The sequence below is a fragment of the Propithecus coquereli genome, unplaced genomic scaffold, assembly GCF_000956105.1.
Source record: "Propithecus coquereli isolate 6110/MARCELLA unplaced genomic scaffold, Pcoq_1.0 Scaffold205, whole genome shotgun sequence".
Taxonomy (NCBI): Eukaryota; Metazoa; Chordata; class Mammalia; order Primates; family Indriidae; genus Propithecus; species Propithecus coquereli.
Window position 1 is genome coordinate 3,600,269 of NW_012145523.1, and position 17,677 is coordinate 3,617,945.

The 17,677-nt window shown below is 41.0% G+C and overlaps 1 protein-coding gene across 1 annotated transcript in view; it reads right to left on the bottom strand.

Annotated features, from left to right (window-relative positions):
• Positions 1–1,504: 1,504 nt before the first annotated feature.
• DCLK1 (doublecortin-like kinase 1) overlaps positions 1,505–17,677 on the bottom strand; it is a 328,500-nt gene continuing 312,327 nt past the window's right edge. The window contains 2 exon segments of the mRNA XM_012644043.1: positions 1,505–2,745; positions 15,559–15,632. Of these exon segments, the coding sequence (XP_012499497.1) occupies positions 2,688–2,745; positions 15,559–15,632 (132 nt within the window). The 3' untranslated portion in view covers positions 1,505–2,687.

Consider the following 17,677-nt stretch of genomic DNA (forward strand, 5'->3'; position numbering starts at 1 on the left):
GTCGATGGGGAAAGGTCTGAGCCTTGCACTGTAGGTTCAGCACACTTGCGCTGCAGCGATACATGGAATGCTCGCAGAAAAAGCAATAATTCAGAAAAAGAAAGGAAAATGACAATCTACTGCAGGTAGGTCTCTGCCCATAGGATTTTTCACACATTTAGAATTAAGGCCAAGCTATATAGCCACTCCTTAGCCCTGGAATAGTACCTTGCTTTATAGTTCTACAGAAAGCAGCGATTTCTGACTAGTTCAGTGTCCCTTACTATTAATAACATGGAATCGACCTTCACACCAAAGCCTTTCCTGGTGTTCTGTGCTCCCACCCCCAAAAACAACTCAACCAAATTAGTGATTTATGCTACTTTGTGATTTTGTGTGTAATCATTTCTGGACACTTTAAAAGTGGGGAGGGATCTCTCAATCGATGGTATACTATTTACATGTTGGGACAACACAGACCACAGAGATAAACCTAAATGTGGAAGAGCAAAAATTTGGGAGACTGTGTTGAAAAGGTAATGACAAGTTATGATTTAAAAATCTATATTGATGTAGACCATAGTTTAAGGGTTGAAGAGTAAAAAAGCAGCAATTGAAGATCAATGTGCATTTGAAAATAAAGAACTGACTATAGAAAGACCATTCAGAAATTTCAAGACTCTCAGATATTAAAGTATATTCAAAACAGAGAAAAGAAGTGCTGTTCAGCCATCCAGATGCAAATTTCATGAGATCATCACTCCCTGGTTGTCTCTTGGATCACAGAGCTGAGCACATCATAGGAGCATATTTGAGATGGGCACCTGCCTCCAAGACACCCTGGGATAGTCCTTTCTGAGCACTGCAGTAACTTACAGAATCTCTGGGCCCTCGTTCTGAAATCCAATACGTTCCAGAAGAAACTCAGGCCTGGAGACAGAGGGCTAGGGAAATAGATTTGGTAACAGGGGTGAAAATACAGATCTCAGACAGGACTTGGCTCAAAGACAGAAAGACAGTATGTCCTCCTGGATAGCTAAAGACAGTGGTATAAAAAATCAGGGTGCGTAGTCATGGGTGAGCAGGTAGGCTGAGCACGGTGGGCTCATGCCTATAACCCTAGCACTTGGGGAGGCAGAAGTGGGAAGATCTCTTGAGACCAGAAGTTTGAGACCAGCTTGGGCAACAGAGTGAGACCCCATCTCTACAAAAAAAAAAAATTGAAAAATTTTTCAGGCATGGTGGTGCATGCCTGTAGTCCTAGCTACTTGGGAGGCTGAAACAGGAGGATTGCTTGAGCCCAGGAGTTTGAGGTTGCAGGGAGCTATAATGATGCCCCTGCACTCCAGCCTGGGCAACAGAGCAATACCCTGTCCCCCCCCCCAAAAAAAAAATCATCTTAGAGAATGGAAGTTTTATCCTCAGGGGTATTGTGTAGGTCTTGCATCCTGCTCTTCCGGGGAGACTATGTAGGTAACCTAAAGGTGCACCAGTTCTTATCCATTTTTAGAACATTCTGGATTGTGTTCCCACTGTGCTTTCTCCTGGGCCACCATGCAAAGGACTTGACTCTAGCTCCTTTGGGCCCCAGTTCTCCTGCATGGATTTCATACTATATGTGGAGTGCACACTGATGACCATGGTGCATGAAGAAGCAGGTGACAAAAAGCACAGGATCTTGTTTCCTCTTTCTGTTTGAAATTCCAGCCCTCTAGAGCACCTGGAAATTTATTGCTCTTTTCCACCAGTTGTTTCTTTCCTGTAGATGTCTGACACTGAGCAGACAGACCCTCACTCACCAAGCACAAGACAAGCCCTGGTGATTCCCTGAGGGTCTGCGCTGGCGCTAGCAGCAGCTGATGTGGAAGCAGCATTTCTGGGGCATGATCAGTACATCCTCATATGGAGACATCTGGGGTGGGGGGGCCTCATCTCTTTCCTGTTTACCACAAACCCAATTCCCTCCACTTGGGACGCAGGACTCACTGCAGCTGACACAGTCGTATCTCTAATGAGAAAAGTTCCCTTTCTTAATAGGATTGTGAAGAAGAAAGAGGGGTGTGTATGCCAAAGTTAGAAATCTGCCATGTTCTAAACCCACAGAAAAGGACAAGCAAGAGAGCATTCTAGATGTCCTTCTTGCCTGGACATTTCAGAGTCTCACAACAGACCTTGATCTGCAGCAAAATCAAGAAACGTGTGTGCGTATACATCCAAAGGCCCGAAAAATTCCCTAACAAGGGTTCGCGATACAGTTCCATGCACTCAGAGGGTTAACATGTGCTATGTTACCTACTGCAGGCCCTAGCTTGATTGACGAAAACATTCATTGCTTCTATGTTTAAAAAAAAATTGCAAATTAGCCTTAACCCTTTGAGGACCCTGTTAGCAGCAAATTACCATCTTCACAAACACCACGTGTCATCATCTCATTCGGTAGAGGGAAAACGCTACAAAGATACCTGAAAACACACTTTCTGTTCTGCCATTCAAGCATCGAGTGCTAGATAGATCAGATGAAACTGTTTTTACATAAATTTGGGGGGAAAAAATCTCAGAGTCTCAAAGGGTTAAGCCAGGACTTTGAGTGAAAGGGTCTTGTTAAAAGGGCGAGTTGGGGGAGCGAACAGTCTCGGAGGAGCTGGGGGAGTAGTCCTCCGACTCCGAGTTGAGTTCCGGCGGAGCTGGCTGCGCCTTGTACCGGCTCCTCACATCCGGGTTGCGTCTTCGTCGGAAAACCTGCCTCTCCTTATCAAGAGCGGTGGTCTAGCAGGGGCATAAAATGAGAAAGAGGACAATTAGGCCGAGGGAAATGGCAAAACAAACTCTAGAACTTTCTGAGGTTGGGAAAAATCCGCTGGCCAAGTTCACTTGTCCATCATAGCTCACTTTTGTTGACAACAGTCACCCCTCTTGGGGAGCTCTCGGCTCCCCCTAAGTCCAGCTCTTTGGGGGACCTGGTCATGACATCAGCAGGCACAGGCAGGATGGATGATGTCTTGGGCTAGGCCTCTCCCCAGCCCTGCCCAGACTCCTGCTGACTCCACGGCTATCTGCCCTTGGTGGCTCCTAGGCTGGCCAGAGAACCCCCCAGGTGCACAGGAGCCTCGGTCCTGTGTTTGTGACACGTAGGAACACCCACGGGCCACCTGGATTAACCCTGCAGCTCAGAAAATCCTCTAATAAAGATGAAAGGTGATGAGATTGCCAGACCTGCAAACAGAGCCACAAGCTCATCCTGTTCTTGTGGTACCTCCTCACTCCAAATGATCTTAATATTCCTCGATGAAGGAGTGTGGCTGAATCTCTGGGAAGGATTGGTTTAATTTTAATGAAACCAATGTCTGCAATTGAACACTGCTTTGAATGCAATGAAACCAAATGGAAACCTTCCCACAATTTCACTTTACAAAGTTCACTGTCATTGTAGTATGTGGTAGTTTATGAAATCGAGATTCAACTCTGTGGCTATTCCAATTCCCGGTCTCTATGCTTCGTTTTCTCGAGGAAACCTCAGATGACCTCCTGGTTGTGTGATCTGCCTGTAGCTCTGGAAGTTATTACGACATCAGAATGGGGGCAGCATGACTTCATCATAGATTTAATGGGTGTGGGAGGTTACTGGGTCGTTACAGGGAAACCTTACACAGAAAGCAGAAGAGCAGGGACAAAGTCTGAAGAAAAATATAGAACACATATAAAAGTTGAAGGCATTCTTGTTTGAAAAATCCCTCTTTAAAAGGATGTAGCCTGAAGGTTTTCTGCTTTTAAGAGATTACTTTTCCTCTATAGGGATATATGCCACCATTTTCCCTCTTGAAAATTTACTGTTAGCTTCTTCAAAGAACAGAGATAAATTTATAGCAAGCCTGGTTCTGAGAACAAAGTGAAAACTAAGCCCCTCATACAACTGCGGTATAGCATTAGAGCGATCTTAGATCTAAAATAGGCAATCAAAGTTCCAAAATGAAGTAATAAAGAGAGAAAGAGAGGCAGTGTGTCGAATCAGTGCAGTAAATGGCTTCGTTAGGCTGAACTGCTCTACTTTAACAACTCTCCACACACTGAGGTAACAGTGTTACAAACAATAAGGAAGATAAGCTTTAATAATTCACTTCTGGTTTTACTAGATTGTTAATACAGTGATTCAATAACTGCATTGTTAAAATGTCTACCTTTGATTCTTCTACTTGTTGAATTTTTAAGGACCCTTATATAGTTCTTGGTTTTATACCCATTGATTTTACGATATTTTCGGCATCATAAACCCAAATTCCTAACTGTATTTAAAACATTGTAAAGTTACAACACATGGTAGTTTGCTTTCAAAGCAAACTGAAAATGTTCTGTTTGTGTAGAGTTGAATGTTTGTAAAAAAACAGACGTCTATTTAGTCTGCCTTACATAAAAAACATTCTGTAGTTAATCCAAGAGTAATATAAACTCTTGCCTTGGCCATAAAAAAAAAATCTTTCTATTTCTACCTTCTTGAGAAAGAAAAAGAATCTTTGGCATCGGACTGAATCCTGACTCGTGAACAGAGGCAGTCAGATGTGGGGAAGGAAAGCGCATTGGGCTGTGGTCAGGAATTTTGTTTCCTGCCTTGACCATGGCCAGCACATGGCTGTGTGAATCATTTACTCAGGTCTCGAGGGGAGCAGGAATAATTCCTTCCCACCCTTACAGAGCTGCTAGGGGAAAAATGGACGTGCAAATGCTTTTTAAACAACCAAGTTTCCCAGAAATGTAAGGTGTTCTTCTTTTCTTTACAATTTGATGTAAGATATTGTTGCAAAATCGAGTAACTGCAGTTCAGAGGAAACCAATGCAATCGAAGCCCAAATTAGAACTTTACTCAGAGGACTTTCCCTCCCTCATTTTCATTGGCACCTTCTTGATATTTATCTCATCTCCCCATAATCTATTCAATTACTCCAAGTCACACCCTTGGCTGCAGCCACTCAAATATGCCATTTCTCCACAAATATCATCATCCAGTGTATGCAGAAGCCAGTGGCACTTAATATTGAGCTCATGCTTGGATAGTCCCAATATCCTTATTTTCACCTTCATTTCTGAAAATCCTTCCAAGGACAATCATATCCTCTTCCTTACTTGTCCCTCTGCCTGGAGAGCTCTTGCCCTGCCCCTGTTTAGGCCGTCAGTTCTGCCACTCTTGGCTATTTCCCTAGTTAGTAACTTTCTGAGTGTTCACCTTTGTAGATGAGAACTCATGCCCAAATGCTCCTGAGTTCCCAGGTGCATGGTTGCCTGGTATCTTCAAGGCACTTATTCTTGGAAACATATCATGGTCATGAGCACATGTCATGGAATAAGGGTTTGGTGGTCCTCTCTATTGGATTTAGGGACACTAGAGTTGAAAGAGGATTTAAAAGCATTTTTGTCCAATGCTCTGCCTTTACAGGCAAAGAAACTGAGGCCCAGACATGTGGAAAGACTCGACACACTGCATCACTAACTAGAAACACAACTCAGTTCTTCTCCTGCACGATTTACTCTGAAATCTATTGAAGCACGATGAATTGGAGTCACTGCATTCCAGCAGCTCACCCCTTCTCCATTCCCACCGACGTGAGCTGGGGAGAAGATGCTGACCACAGGTGGCATCAAAAGCCAACAGGCATTGATGATTAGAGAGACTTTTCTTAGGAACAGCAAGCAGGGACCCCTGTGTGTATGAACCCATTCTGATTTTGGGGGCTTGTAAACTTCTAGGAAGATCTGGGTCTGATGACAGAGATGCAGTTTCCTATCCACACAGATCCTTGTAATATTCTCCAAGGATGCAACTAAGTCAGTTGAGGGCTCACAACTGACTTGTTCTCAGAGATATTCTGGGGCGTCACTGTCCACAGGTTTCTCCTCCCTGGGCCCCTGCTCACTCTGCTTCCAGAAGTTATCTTAGGAACTTCTTCCTTCTCTGTTCCCATCACAATCTAGCACTGCTATCACTGCACATCCTGCCTACACCATAAGTGACTCTAATTAACTGCTTTTCCTGCCACATCGTAGACTCTTTGGAGGACCAAGATCAAGTCTTGGACATCTTCTCCGTGTTTTCCACAGTACACTGCACACCATAGCTACTCTACAGACTGTGGCTTTTGAAATACGTGAAAGTACAACAGAGGTTGTCTGCTTCTCTCTGGAGCACCCAAGCCCCACTCCATCCTGCACACAGCTGAGAGGTCAATTTCCACAAGGTCCAATTGATTTATAACTCCTCATCGAGTCCAACTCCCTGCCCTATCTTTGCCATGTGCTTACAATGAAAACTTATGGTGTCTATTTCCTGTTATGACTCAAAATGATCCCATGACATCAGTAGACTCATTATCTCTTTCTATCGGACATTTGATTTTCTAGCACGGCATCATTTACTTTGCCTACGGTTAAACAAAGCTTAATTTCCCTTGGACACCTCCCCGATCCTATACTCTGTGATTCCAGTGAGGGTGACCCTATCCCCTGGCCTGGGAGTGGGGCATGGGTGAGCTTGTGACTCAGAAGTGCACCTGAGCTCATTGCGTTCCCTTCTAGCCACAACTGGTTCAGCATAGGTGCACCCCGCCCTGTCAATAGGACACTCTGACACTTTCTCTGGGACTTCACATTTACAGTGAATCCCAATTTTGATGGAGCTGCTTCCCACATCTTGGTGCCACTGGAAGCCCAAGACTAAAGCCAACACAAGGAGGCAGGATTGAGGATGGAAAGAAACCAGGCTTTGACTGAGTGCTGAAACCACCCATCACTGAAGCCAGACCCAACCTGTGGACCTTTCAGGTTATGTGAAAGAATAAATTTCCTTTTTGCTTGAGTCAATTTGGTTTGGGTTTTCTTCACTTGCCATAAAAACAGTCCCAACTGATCTATCTCCGAATGTACTTTAATCATTCTCACCTCTACATATTGGCTCAAGGTGTTCACCAAATTGAAATGACCTCTCCTCTCTGCCTACTCAAATTTATTTATTCTCCAAGACTGGATCAAATTTTACCTCCTGTATCACACTTTTTCTTTCTAAACTCCTCAGGCAAGAATTGTCTTGACCAAACTTTTGACACTATATTGATAATTGACCTCCTATTGTCTCTTCTTTGCGTATTTCCTAAATACCATGTAAACTCCTCTAGGGTAGAATTTGAAACTTCTTTGCATTTTCCAGAATGCCTAGCAGACTGTGGCACACATATTAGGCATGTATTAAATATTTCTTAATTGATACAGAATTATTTTAGGAGATTATATATTTTCTGAATAACAACAAAAAATAGAACCCAAAGCAACTCTATAACACAAAAGAGTAAGAAGTTGAAAGTATTGAGTCAATATTTAAGAATACAATTTATGTTTCAAATATTTATGTCAGATAAAGTTAATATTCTCTTATGCTTATGCATTTACCAATTCAACAGACATTTATTGTGGTCCAAGTTCTTATCACAGTAAGCCCTGTCATATATAATATCTTTATAATTTTAATTGTGGCTATGAAATTAACTTGACTCTAAAATATGTGCGGTTCATCTTTTATAACTGAATTCTGTAGCTCCCATATGCATTTCAGGACAGATAATTCAGCCAATAAATAGAATATACGCTATGATAGGATTTTGATAAGGTAAAAAATATGTAATCCAACTGATAATCCACCCCCCCCCCAAAAAAAGAAAGGTATTTGAAAGGTAATTTATTCTCTTAAGTCTTGCATCACGAATTTAAATTCTGGATCCTTTCAACTTTCTGAAAGGCAGCTTTACTCTTTATCAATCACAAAAAATTCCCAGATGTCAAGCAAATAGGGTCTCACCTCCTTAATGCCTGTCTTTGTAAAGTAAGGACGTCCTTAGGTACTGGCTTGATGCTCCAATTAACATTTAAAATTTCGAACAGGTTTATTACTTTATTAGTTATGTTTTCATGGTTTGTAGCTTTGTTGGAACCTACATGAATGGGCTTGCAATAGAATTCCCAAGTGTTTCTTTGGAAAGTTACCACTTCATTCAGAGCTCATAAGAAAATCTGAGGAGTGCATTATCGCATTTTGGTGCTAATGATCAAAGGTTAGAGGTGAGCAAGAAATCTCTTGAGATGCTGGAGTTGACCAGGGGTAACCAAAGCTGAAGCTGTAACCTACTCACTTCAAATATGTACACAGTAGTGATTGCTATACTGTGTACTGGGTGAGAGCCAGCAACCTTGGCCTGGGGGAACTTGGTAAAGAGAACACATAGTTGATGAAATAAAATGATATGGAGAAAGGTACTAATACAAACCTGTCCTACCCAGATGAACACTGCATATTCCTACCTCAAATTGTGAACACTTGGTTATCACACAGCCCTTACCAGTTGCTAGATCAAGTGTGAAAACAGAGGTATGGTCAAATAATGCCAGTTATCTCAGCAACCCGGGGGGCTGCACACGTGGTAGCTGGAAAGCTTGCAGAATCCAATCCCCACCATGTTTTGGTGCCTGCCTTAGCACCCGGCATCCCTGAATAAAAGGCAGTGCTCGCCTAACGTCAGGAGATTTATTCCAACAATGACTGCGTCTAATGAATTTGGCCAGTGGCCTCTTCTGTTACAGTGAAATGACACTATCCTCCATGTATGCCCAGATATTTTAAGTTCTCATTTCTGACATCAAATTTGGAAATCGGCATAAATACGAATGAATTATCCATCTGGCATATCTATGCAATGTTAAAGGAAAAACACAGCATGGAGGAGGAAGGTCAGGAATAAATCAAGAGTATGAATTGAAGCACTGGCTTTGATTTTGTCAGTTTGGGTCACCCCACACTTTTAACCCTTGTCTTGTCTGGTAGCTTTCGCTTAATCCCCTTGGAAGCAGCAGTAGGTGGAAGTCAGGAGAATTAGCTTTCTGTCCCAGCTCAGTTAATTATGTGACTTTGGACATGTTTTCTAACCATGCTGAGCCCCAATTTCCAGGTCCACAGACTGAAGGGGCACTACGGTACATGATCCCCAGGGACACTTTCACCTATGAAATTCTATGAATATGCTTAATATCACCATCAATCTACTGTAATGGGTTATGTTTTTCTCTTAGCAAACAATAGGCCTTAATGGTCTATGGACCAAAAAATATTTCTGTTCTGCAAGATGTACAGGATTTGCAAGGGATGTACCTCATTTTAGTTGTGAGGCAATGTTTTCTGTCATGGCAGTAATTATTGGATTTAAGTAACTGCATTTTTCAGAGGCAAATGTTGACTGCTTTTCCTTTTTTGCTTTTCTTAATTTATTGCTAGCCATCACAAATAGTCTTCATTTCATTAATAAAAGAACATTATTGTGCATTTTGCCTTTTAGCCCATCCATTATTCATACTACCTAGGAGACTGAACCGGGGATGCAGCTGCCGGGGCATTAATCTCAGGAACCCTGTCTCTTGCTTACCCTCACTCTGCAGGACTAAGTTACGATTTGTTTGCCATTTTGGAAATGTTTTGCTTGCTAGTAAAATTAAACTGACAAATCAATTGCAATATCCACCCTTCTCATTTTATTGGGATCACTGTCATGCTTATTGTGGGTCTGTTTTGCTTTCATATCCTTTTGGTGCCTGGCCAGGAACTGCACAGAATCTGGAGACATAGCATGATTTTTTTCTTAAAGTAAAGATGATCATTAAAATGGGAAAAAAAGGCCTTTCATGGAATGCAACTGAGTAACCTTCCAAGCTACTTTCTAGGTGTAACTATCTATTATTCCCCATTTTGCTGGGAGAGTTGACTCTACACTTCTGCACCACTAATCTTAAACATACGCTTCTCTTGCTGACCTGGTTCTTAATGGAGTCTTAAATTGGCCTTGCTCTGCGGTGGGTTTCTGATGGCCTCCCATCAGAGAGTTAAAATTACAGCCAGTTGGTGGGGGTTGAGTTCAGGCTTCTAAAGGACAAAATTCATGTGCTTCCTCTCTCCGATAGCCCTTGATTTTCTTATAGAAGCTCAACTAAGCTGCCATGTTGTTTGTTCATCATATTAGTAAACTAAAGAACAACCACAGGCATAGATTGTCTTAAGAAAGTTATGAAAATTTTGTACTTTCTAAGAAGATAAGTTAGGGGGTAACTTCTATTATTGCAGAAAAAATTTTAGCTTTGCCAAAAGGCTCATTCCTAGATTGCTAAAAATGGGATGTTATTCTAGAGCATCTAATATGTGATTCGATTGTGCAAACTTTGATGTACCCCAAACTCTTCAAAAACAAATCTATTCTGAAAAGCAGTGGAAGAATGGTTCCTTCTTTGCAGAATGCAATCATGTATTCAGTAACTTAACAAATATTTATTGAAAGCCTACTATGTGCCAGGCATTCTACTAGGTAGTGGAAATACAGTTTTAAACAAGCTCTATCCCTGTTCTCATGGATTTGTTCTCTTATAGGTGGTGCCTTTTAATTTAGACACATTTCCCCCTGGAACAAGTGTTAGAAAACTTTTTTGGAGAGGGCCAGATCGTTAATATTTTAGGTTGCGTAAGCCATTATGGTTCTCTGACACAGCTATTCAACTCTGCCTCTGTAGGGCAAAAGCAGCCTAGATAGATTGCAAGTGAATGTGTGACTGTGTTTCAATAAAACTTTAACAAAAACAGGCAGTAGGCTGGATTTGGCCCATTGGCCATGGTTTGCCAATCCCTGCCCTAGAGGATCACATTCTAAACTTAACACTTCATCAGGATTTTTGACTATAAGTACCTTAGGTGAAATTTAATGCCACAAGTGCTCACAAAAAATATAGCACATAAGTTACTGAGATGTTTACCCTAATCAGAACATCAGAAAAGGTCATGACTCTATTTTAATAACAAATGCTTCAATCTGGAAAGAGATCAGTTTTCCCAGGAAAATCTGCCTCTATTGTGGAGTGGGTGGGTGATTTGCTCTTGGAAGTGAGGGGAACAGAAAGCAATCTTTTCTGAGTTTCTTCTGTGGGCTGGGGTCTGTGAAAGCACTTTTGCACAGGAAGCTCATTTAATTCTCACCCCAGATTTGGAAGGTGGATAATACTTTTCTCCTTTTTATAGATGGGGAAATTGAAAATCAGAGAGAGAATGTAACTTGCCCAAGGACACTGCAGGAAGTGGGTTGGACTAGTTCCAAACCCAGGACTTCTTGACTCCAAAGCCACATTCTCTCCAATTTTCAAGACTTTTTAATTCCTCAAAGTGCTATGTGTTTTGATGTGTACATGAGAACTGTTGTTTGACTTTAGCATATCGCTATTTACTTTCTTAATAAAATGTGTGCCAATACTTATAATTCTTTATGTATTCTCTCGTACACATTTATCCCTGATAAAGCCTATTATCATATCGATGAGCATCACTAAGGAACATTCACGAAGTATGGCAGGAATGAATACATAGAAACGAGTGTAGATGTTTACTTTTAAATCAAAACTAGAGAAAGAGATTCTGAGGCAAGGTCAGAATAAATATGACACCACATAATTTTCAACTAATACAGAATCATCAAGAATCTCAGGAAAATGTTAAAATCTCACTTCAATTTACACCCAAAGAGTAAGACTTGGAATGTCATGGTATTTTGTCATTTCTAATAAGAAGTGAGTTACATTTTAAAAAGACACATATATGTCATTGGACTCTTCTGTTAAGAGACCTATGAAAACAAAACAAAATAAAACCTCCAACAGTGAGCAACCTGTTTGACTTGGTAAAATGTAACTCAAACGGTTCGCTATTCCCGAGTTTCTTTCAACAACCCCCTTGGTGACCTTTATGCTGCAATAGGCATAGGTATTTCGGTCATCTTTTGAGTCTCTTGTCCTAGTAATTCACTCTTGGGTATCAAAGTAAAACTGCAAACCAAACCTTACTATTTTCCGGAGACTTCTCTCTAATCGCAGTTTTAGTGGTTTTGATGTTTAAATCTGTGCCTTTCCTATACGCTAAGCTTAACCTCCCAAACTTCCTTTTACAGAGGGAGCCTCAGGAGGGGGTGGGTGGGGTGGCGAATCCCTTGCCAGAACAGAGGTATCTGCCCTTCGTTCTGGCAATGCCTTGACACTCAGCAGGGACTGAGTTCTCACCCTGTCGAGCGAGGCCAAGACAACTTGCCATCAAGCCACCTGCAACGCACTGCAACTTGCCGTGTGCATTTGGGGGCTACTGGCCAAGGCAGGCCCCAGAGCCTTCTCACACCACGCTGCTGCGGTGCCTCCCTGGCTTCCACAGGAACACTTCTTTCAAATCTGCGCCGAGCAAGATGCATTTAACTGACCCCATTCCTTTTAACAACCGAGCATGACAGTTTTTAATAGCCTTGCAGTCACGGCACACGGCTGCCACCGCTCTGCCTCATTACTCACTGTTTCGGGATGGTGCTTGAATACAGTATGCACATTTTAGTCATGTCATGCCTGGGAATTCAACCATCCTTTTGTCCTAGCTCACCTTCCTGTTTTATCTTATTTAGCATTTTTAGCTTATGTCTTGTTTTGATATTTGTCTTATTTAATTGGGTTACCCAGTTCTGGCTGGTGCCCTGTTCTGCAGGCTGAAAATGCAGAATTCTTCTCCGTGTGCTATTGGCTATAGCACCTGCTACGGTGACAGCTTCACTTGGGAAAGGCAGCAATGTGTGTGACCGTGTCCCCTTTGAATAAGGACATATTTTCAGGAAATGTAATGGGATGTAAATGTTTTCCAGTGGCTTGCAGCAGGGAAAAATGATGGCTTCTTGGAATAGGAGGGTGTGGAATGAGCCCAGTGAGCTCATTCCTGGGATGGGGTCCCTGCCGGACTCCAGGTGACAGAAACAAAGTCTCCTGGATAAATGGGCCAAGTGGAGAATGCTGCTCCCTTGGAAGCAGCTCTCTGTTAAGAGGCAGAAGAAAGAAGGAGAGAAAGAGGAAAATGGACCCCCATTATGTCTCTATAATCACTAAAAAGACAATTAAGAGGGATATGCCAATTCTGGGCACCCCGAAAAGACGGCTTTTTCAGCCTGTGTGCTCTGATGTGAGCTGCTTTACAAAAAAGCAAACGTGACTCCCAAGTGTTCTGCTCAGAGTCGTGGAAACAGCCACGAGCACTTTAAACACAACAATGGGGCGTGGGGATGTTTGCCTGTAATGATTGTTTATGTTGGAAAGTTGGCTGCCACCGTGGTTAGACAAATGCTCCTACTTCCGTGGAGATAAAAGGCAAGCATTTGCAATCAGTGAGGAGAGTGTGTTCGTTCTGGGGCTAAATGGCATTATAAAACTTCCTAATTAAGCATATATGCCGATGAGTTTTTAGCATCATTTCTCCAATTTAGCAGCGCATACTGGGTGCGCTGTTTAGTGCGGCATTAACTATAAACATTGTTGTTACTGCCCCCAGCTGGAAAACAGAGCAGTTTATGTGTGGAAGAAAAAAGAGATTATTTCCCATCTGCTCCTGCCCATTATTCAGGGATGTGTCATTTTGTCTGCTGATGGGAACCAGCACGAGGATTTTAGTTAAATGGCCTTTTTATACGTGGCTACGTTTATCAATTATTGTGTTTACTTGGTGTTTTGTGCCTATCCTTAATCCTACAAATTAAGTAATTTGATTTCCTAAGAGTTTGTCTTTTTGCAAAATTAGATGAACTTATATGAGTAATTTTTATGATACAAAGATGTACAACTGTAATTAGACATACTTGATGCCTATTTTTAATTGTATATCAACTTCACACATATATATCTGGTTAATATGCCTGAGGTTAGGAGACATACAATTAAAAAAGGATGAGCATGGTGTGATTCAATTTATATAAAGTACAAAACCAGCCAAAGCTAATTAATGTGGATAGACTCAGGGTCAGTGTTTACCCTTGGGGTGAAGTGACCCCTCCTGGAAGGGCCTGAGGGGGGTGCCTCGTGGGGTGCTAGGAATGTTCTGTGCCTGACCGGGGTGCTGCTTTACAGGGGCGTGTTTGGTTTGTGAAATGTCATTGAGCAGCACATTCATGATACGTGTGCTCTTCTGGAAGTATATATTCTTTCAGTAAAAAGTAAAAGATGGATGAATCTTCCTCCATGTTAAAACATCAAAAGCAGAGTCGGCACAAAGGCAAATTATGATTCATTCACTGTCCCCCCTCCACAAAAAGGTAAAAAATAAAGTTCTTTCTACATCCATAAAGCTAATTACTTAGGTAAATAAAAAGGTTGACGTGCAACTCCTACATGCATATCAAGGGAGAAGATACAAATAGCCTTCTCTGTAAAAATGACTTTAAAACATTTTATAGAGGTTTGGGTGTTTTCTTGTTTGAAACGTTTGGAAATTATCATGATCTTAGTATAACTGCATCTGGATCGTTTGTCAAGGTGTGCCCTTTTCTGCTTTTTTGTGGCCTTTGTTTAGAGTGTCTAGTTACAGAAAAATAATTAGGAGTAATAATTGGGTGCTAAAATTATATATATGAAATATATATACATATACATTACATATATATATATTTTTTTCTTTTTTGTAAAACTTAGCAGTCTCATCCATGAAACAATGTCAGGCAGCCACTATATTACTACAGACGGGTTCCATAATTTGGAGAAAACAAATGCCAAAACCAGTGGAATTTTTTTTTTTTTTTTTTTTTTGGCAAATGCTGAGACGCGGAGCTTTACCTGGAGATCATTTCAGAAACATTAAGATGGAGAAAACAAGCTCCCTAGGACTTCTCAGAGTTCATTTCTCAAACCATCAAAAACCATCTTGCTTGTGGATAACTTAAAGAGACACAAACAATGCCCCTTGAAGGAAATGCCAGGACAGTTGACTGGAATAGAAAATGATTGGAATAGAATTCTTAACCCAGTTAGAAAAAAATCGATACCTCCCATAGTCCCTTTTGCTTGAGCAGATAAGCCAGCTAAGTAATCTGACAGTTACATAATATTGAAAAATAAATTCATGCAAGAGCTAGTACATAGAGGGATTTCCAGGGGGAGAGAGGTAACAATAAAACGAAAACAAAACAAAAAGGTGGAGAATTGGAAAACACAAGCTTACCAACACACACAATGCATTCTATAGCCCATTGTACTTTGAGGCGCTTCTACTACTAACGTGTAAATGCATTGTTTCATCCATCTAATCAGGTCAAGGTTGGGCTTGATGACTTTAAAATGACAGTATATACTTCCATAGCACATACACTAACGTGCTATTGTTCTTCCATTTGTTAAGGGACAGAAGAGCATGGAAATCATTGTTTTAATTAGCAACATCAGGAAAAATGCTTTGGCATTAGCACTAAATATACTGTCCTTTTAACCGGAAGGAAAATTGATACTGAGCATGTGCAATGGAAAGAAAGCTGGCAAATGTCAGTGTGAATAATGGGTGAAAAAAAGGAATGAGGGGGTGTGGCATCTCAATCAAGATTAAAATGAAACTGATAAAGCAGCATATGGACTGGATAACAAATCAAAAGCATGTTTATCCACCGAAGGAACTGGTTAATGGAGACTGCCAGCACGTTGCCATGGAAACACTGACTGTTGAGCTGCACCATCTCATACCTTATCCAATACATTCCTGGTTGTTGGTAGTAGTCCAAAGACCCTGATCTCTTGATGGTAAACCCGTGGTCCAGCTGAGCAGAGAGAAATGGGGGCAACTCAGTGGATCAACATTGTGCTAAAGAATTAAGACTCCAGACCAAGCTGTTCTGCATTGACTACATATGTATCTATAGTTACGATGCCTCTTCTGCAGGGTAACTAGCTAATATCCTGAATCTTCACATCGAAAATAAAGAGGCAAGAAAAGGCACGAATCCCTCATGAATATCTCACAGGCCAATTTGCTAGAATAGATCTACTTTGTCAAACAATTTTTCGAATGCACATTTAATCGTGGCCTTTCAATTTCTAAAGATATAAACACCTCTTCACATGGCATAAAATGGAAAACGTTTTACAATTAAATAAAGTACTGAAATCAGCTTTAGCCACCTAAGAGAAAGCAGATTGGACCCCCAAGAGTATTACCCCATAAGGCTTAAATTTGAGGGCTTCATAACTATGAAATGAAAGAGGAAAAGAGTCAGGTTTTGGAACCCCACCCGTCACCGCAATTTGAATTTCTTTCTTATAGAGTTAATTCTTCAAAAGCAGAGCTACTCTTAAAGGTGAATCTTAATTACATTTCTAAACTAAAATGATATAATATAAAACAGTCAATAAAATTTCTCTATGAAAATATGGAAAATAAAATTAAATAAAAATAGTTTTCACTGTATATTAAAAATGCATATGTATAGTTAAATGCTTGTGATTAACAAAAAGGACAATAAATAGAACACAGGATACATTCTTAAAGCTGTTCGACCTGGAATAAGATATTAGCCTTTGGCTACCTGGGAATAAAAGATTCAACCCGAAAACCTGAAGAACAGTAATCATGTTGTATGCCCGCTTCCTCATTCTGCCCGTGACAGGATGCAACTTACACGCTTTTCTTTAGAAAGAGGCTCATGAGTTCTTTCAAGTGCGGTACTGGTGTGATGGTCATGACAGTTTCTACTTCTCAATTCACAAAGGCATTTCAAAAACATGCCAGGGCGCCAGGCATTTAGACTAAAAACTGCTTGGAGGATTTGGTGTTCTGATTATAAACTAGGCTATTCCAGGGCTCGTGGAAAGCAATGTGAGGTTGTAATCTTTTTTTAAAATGTGTGTTTTGTTTTATTTTGGAAAAAAAATCGAAATGCACTTGCTCTTAGGAAGATGAAGGTGCGCGCCTGTTTTAGTCCACGAAGACAGCTGCTTAGTAATTAGCTCTCTATTGCCATCTACAGGCAAAGTGTCATATACCAGGTCTCTCATTTTAGAACTAAGCTTCCCAGTATCACAATTATATGCATGCTGATTAGTATGGATTTGTTCAATTAGATTGAAATGCTCTATTTGCATGAGCAAAATGCAAAAGAAGAACTTTAAAGCATTAGGAAAATTATCAGTTAAAATAATAAACAGCATTAAATGAGGAAAAATAAATTGGAACTGACATCTTAGTCATCGGTTCTTCATCAAGCTCAGCAAATCTAATAATGCCTCTCTCTCCTCCCTCAGCTCTCAAAAAGTCCACCGTTAAAATGTCATCTCTAATCCATTTTATGTCTATAAATTGCATTTTAATAACCTTTTGTTTCCCTTTCTCTCTCTCTTTTTTTTTAATCCCCCAACTACTGGGAAAGGCAGCAGAGGGACAATGGCGTCTTCCTGAGAGGCAGAATGCTGCAGCTCTAAGGACAGCAATGGCTTTCCACTTAATCACATGGCTTGACCTAATGTCAGCGCACCTCTCCTCCTTCCAGGAGGGCGTGTGATCCCTGTGAGCTTCCAGCTGGTAATTACTCTCCTAGCCAACTGGAGGCCCTCTTGCAACCTTCAGATAAAGTTATCATTTGTCCTTTCTTTGGTCTTAATAATGTAGGGGGTGGGAAGCAGAGAAGGAAAAGAACTGACAACATGAGCAAAAACCACTTTGGTTCAGAACCATGAATACATGTTAAACTACACTCATAGAGTGTAGAGGCTGTTGGTTATGACAGTATACTATTTTTTCTTTTGTCATTCTAAGCTAGAAAAAGTGTCACAGATTTCTTTAAGATAGCGGCGATCTCCAGCAGGTAGT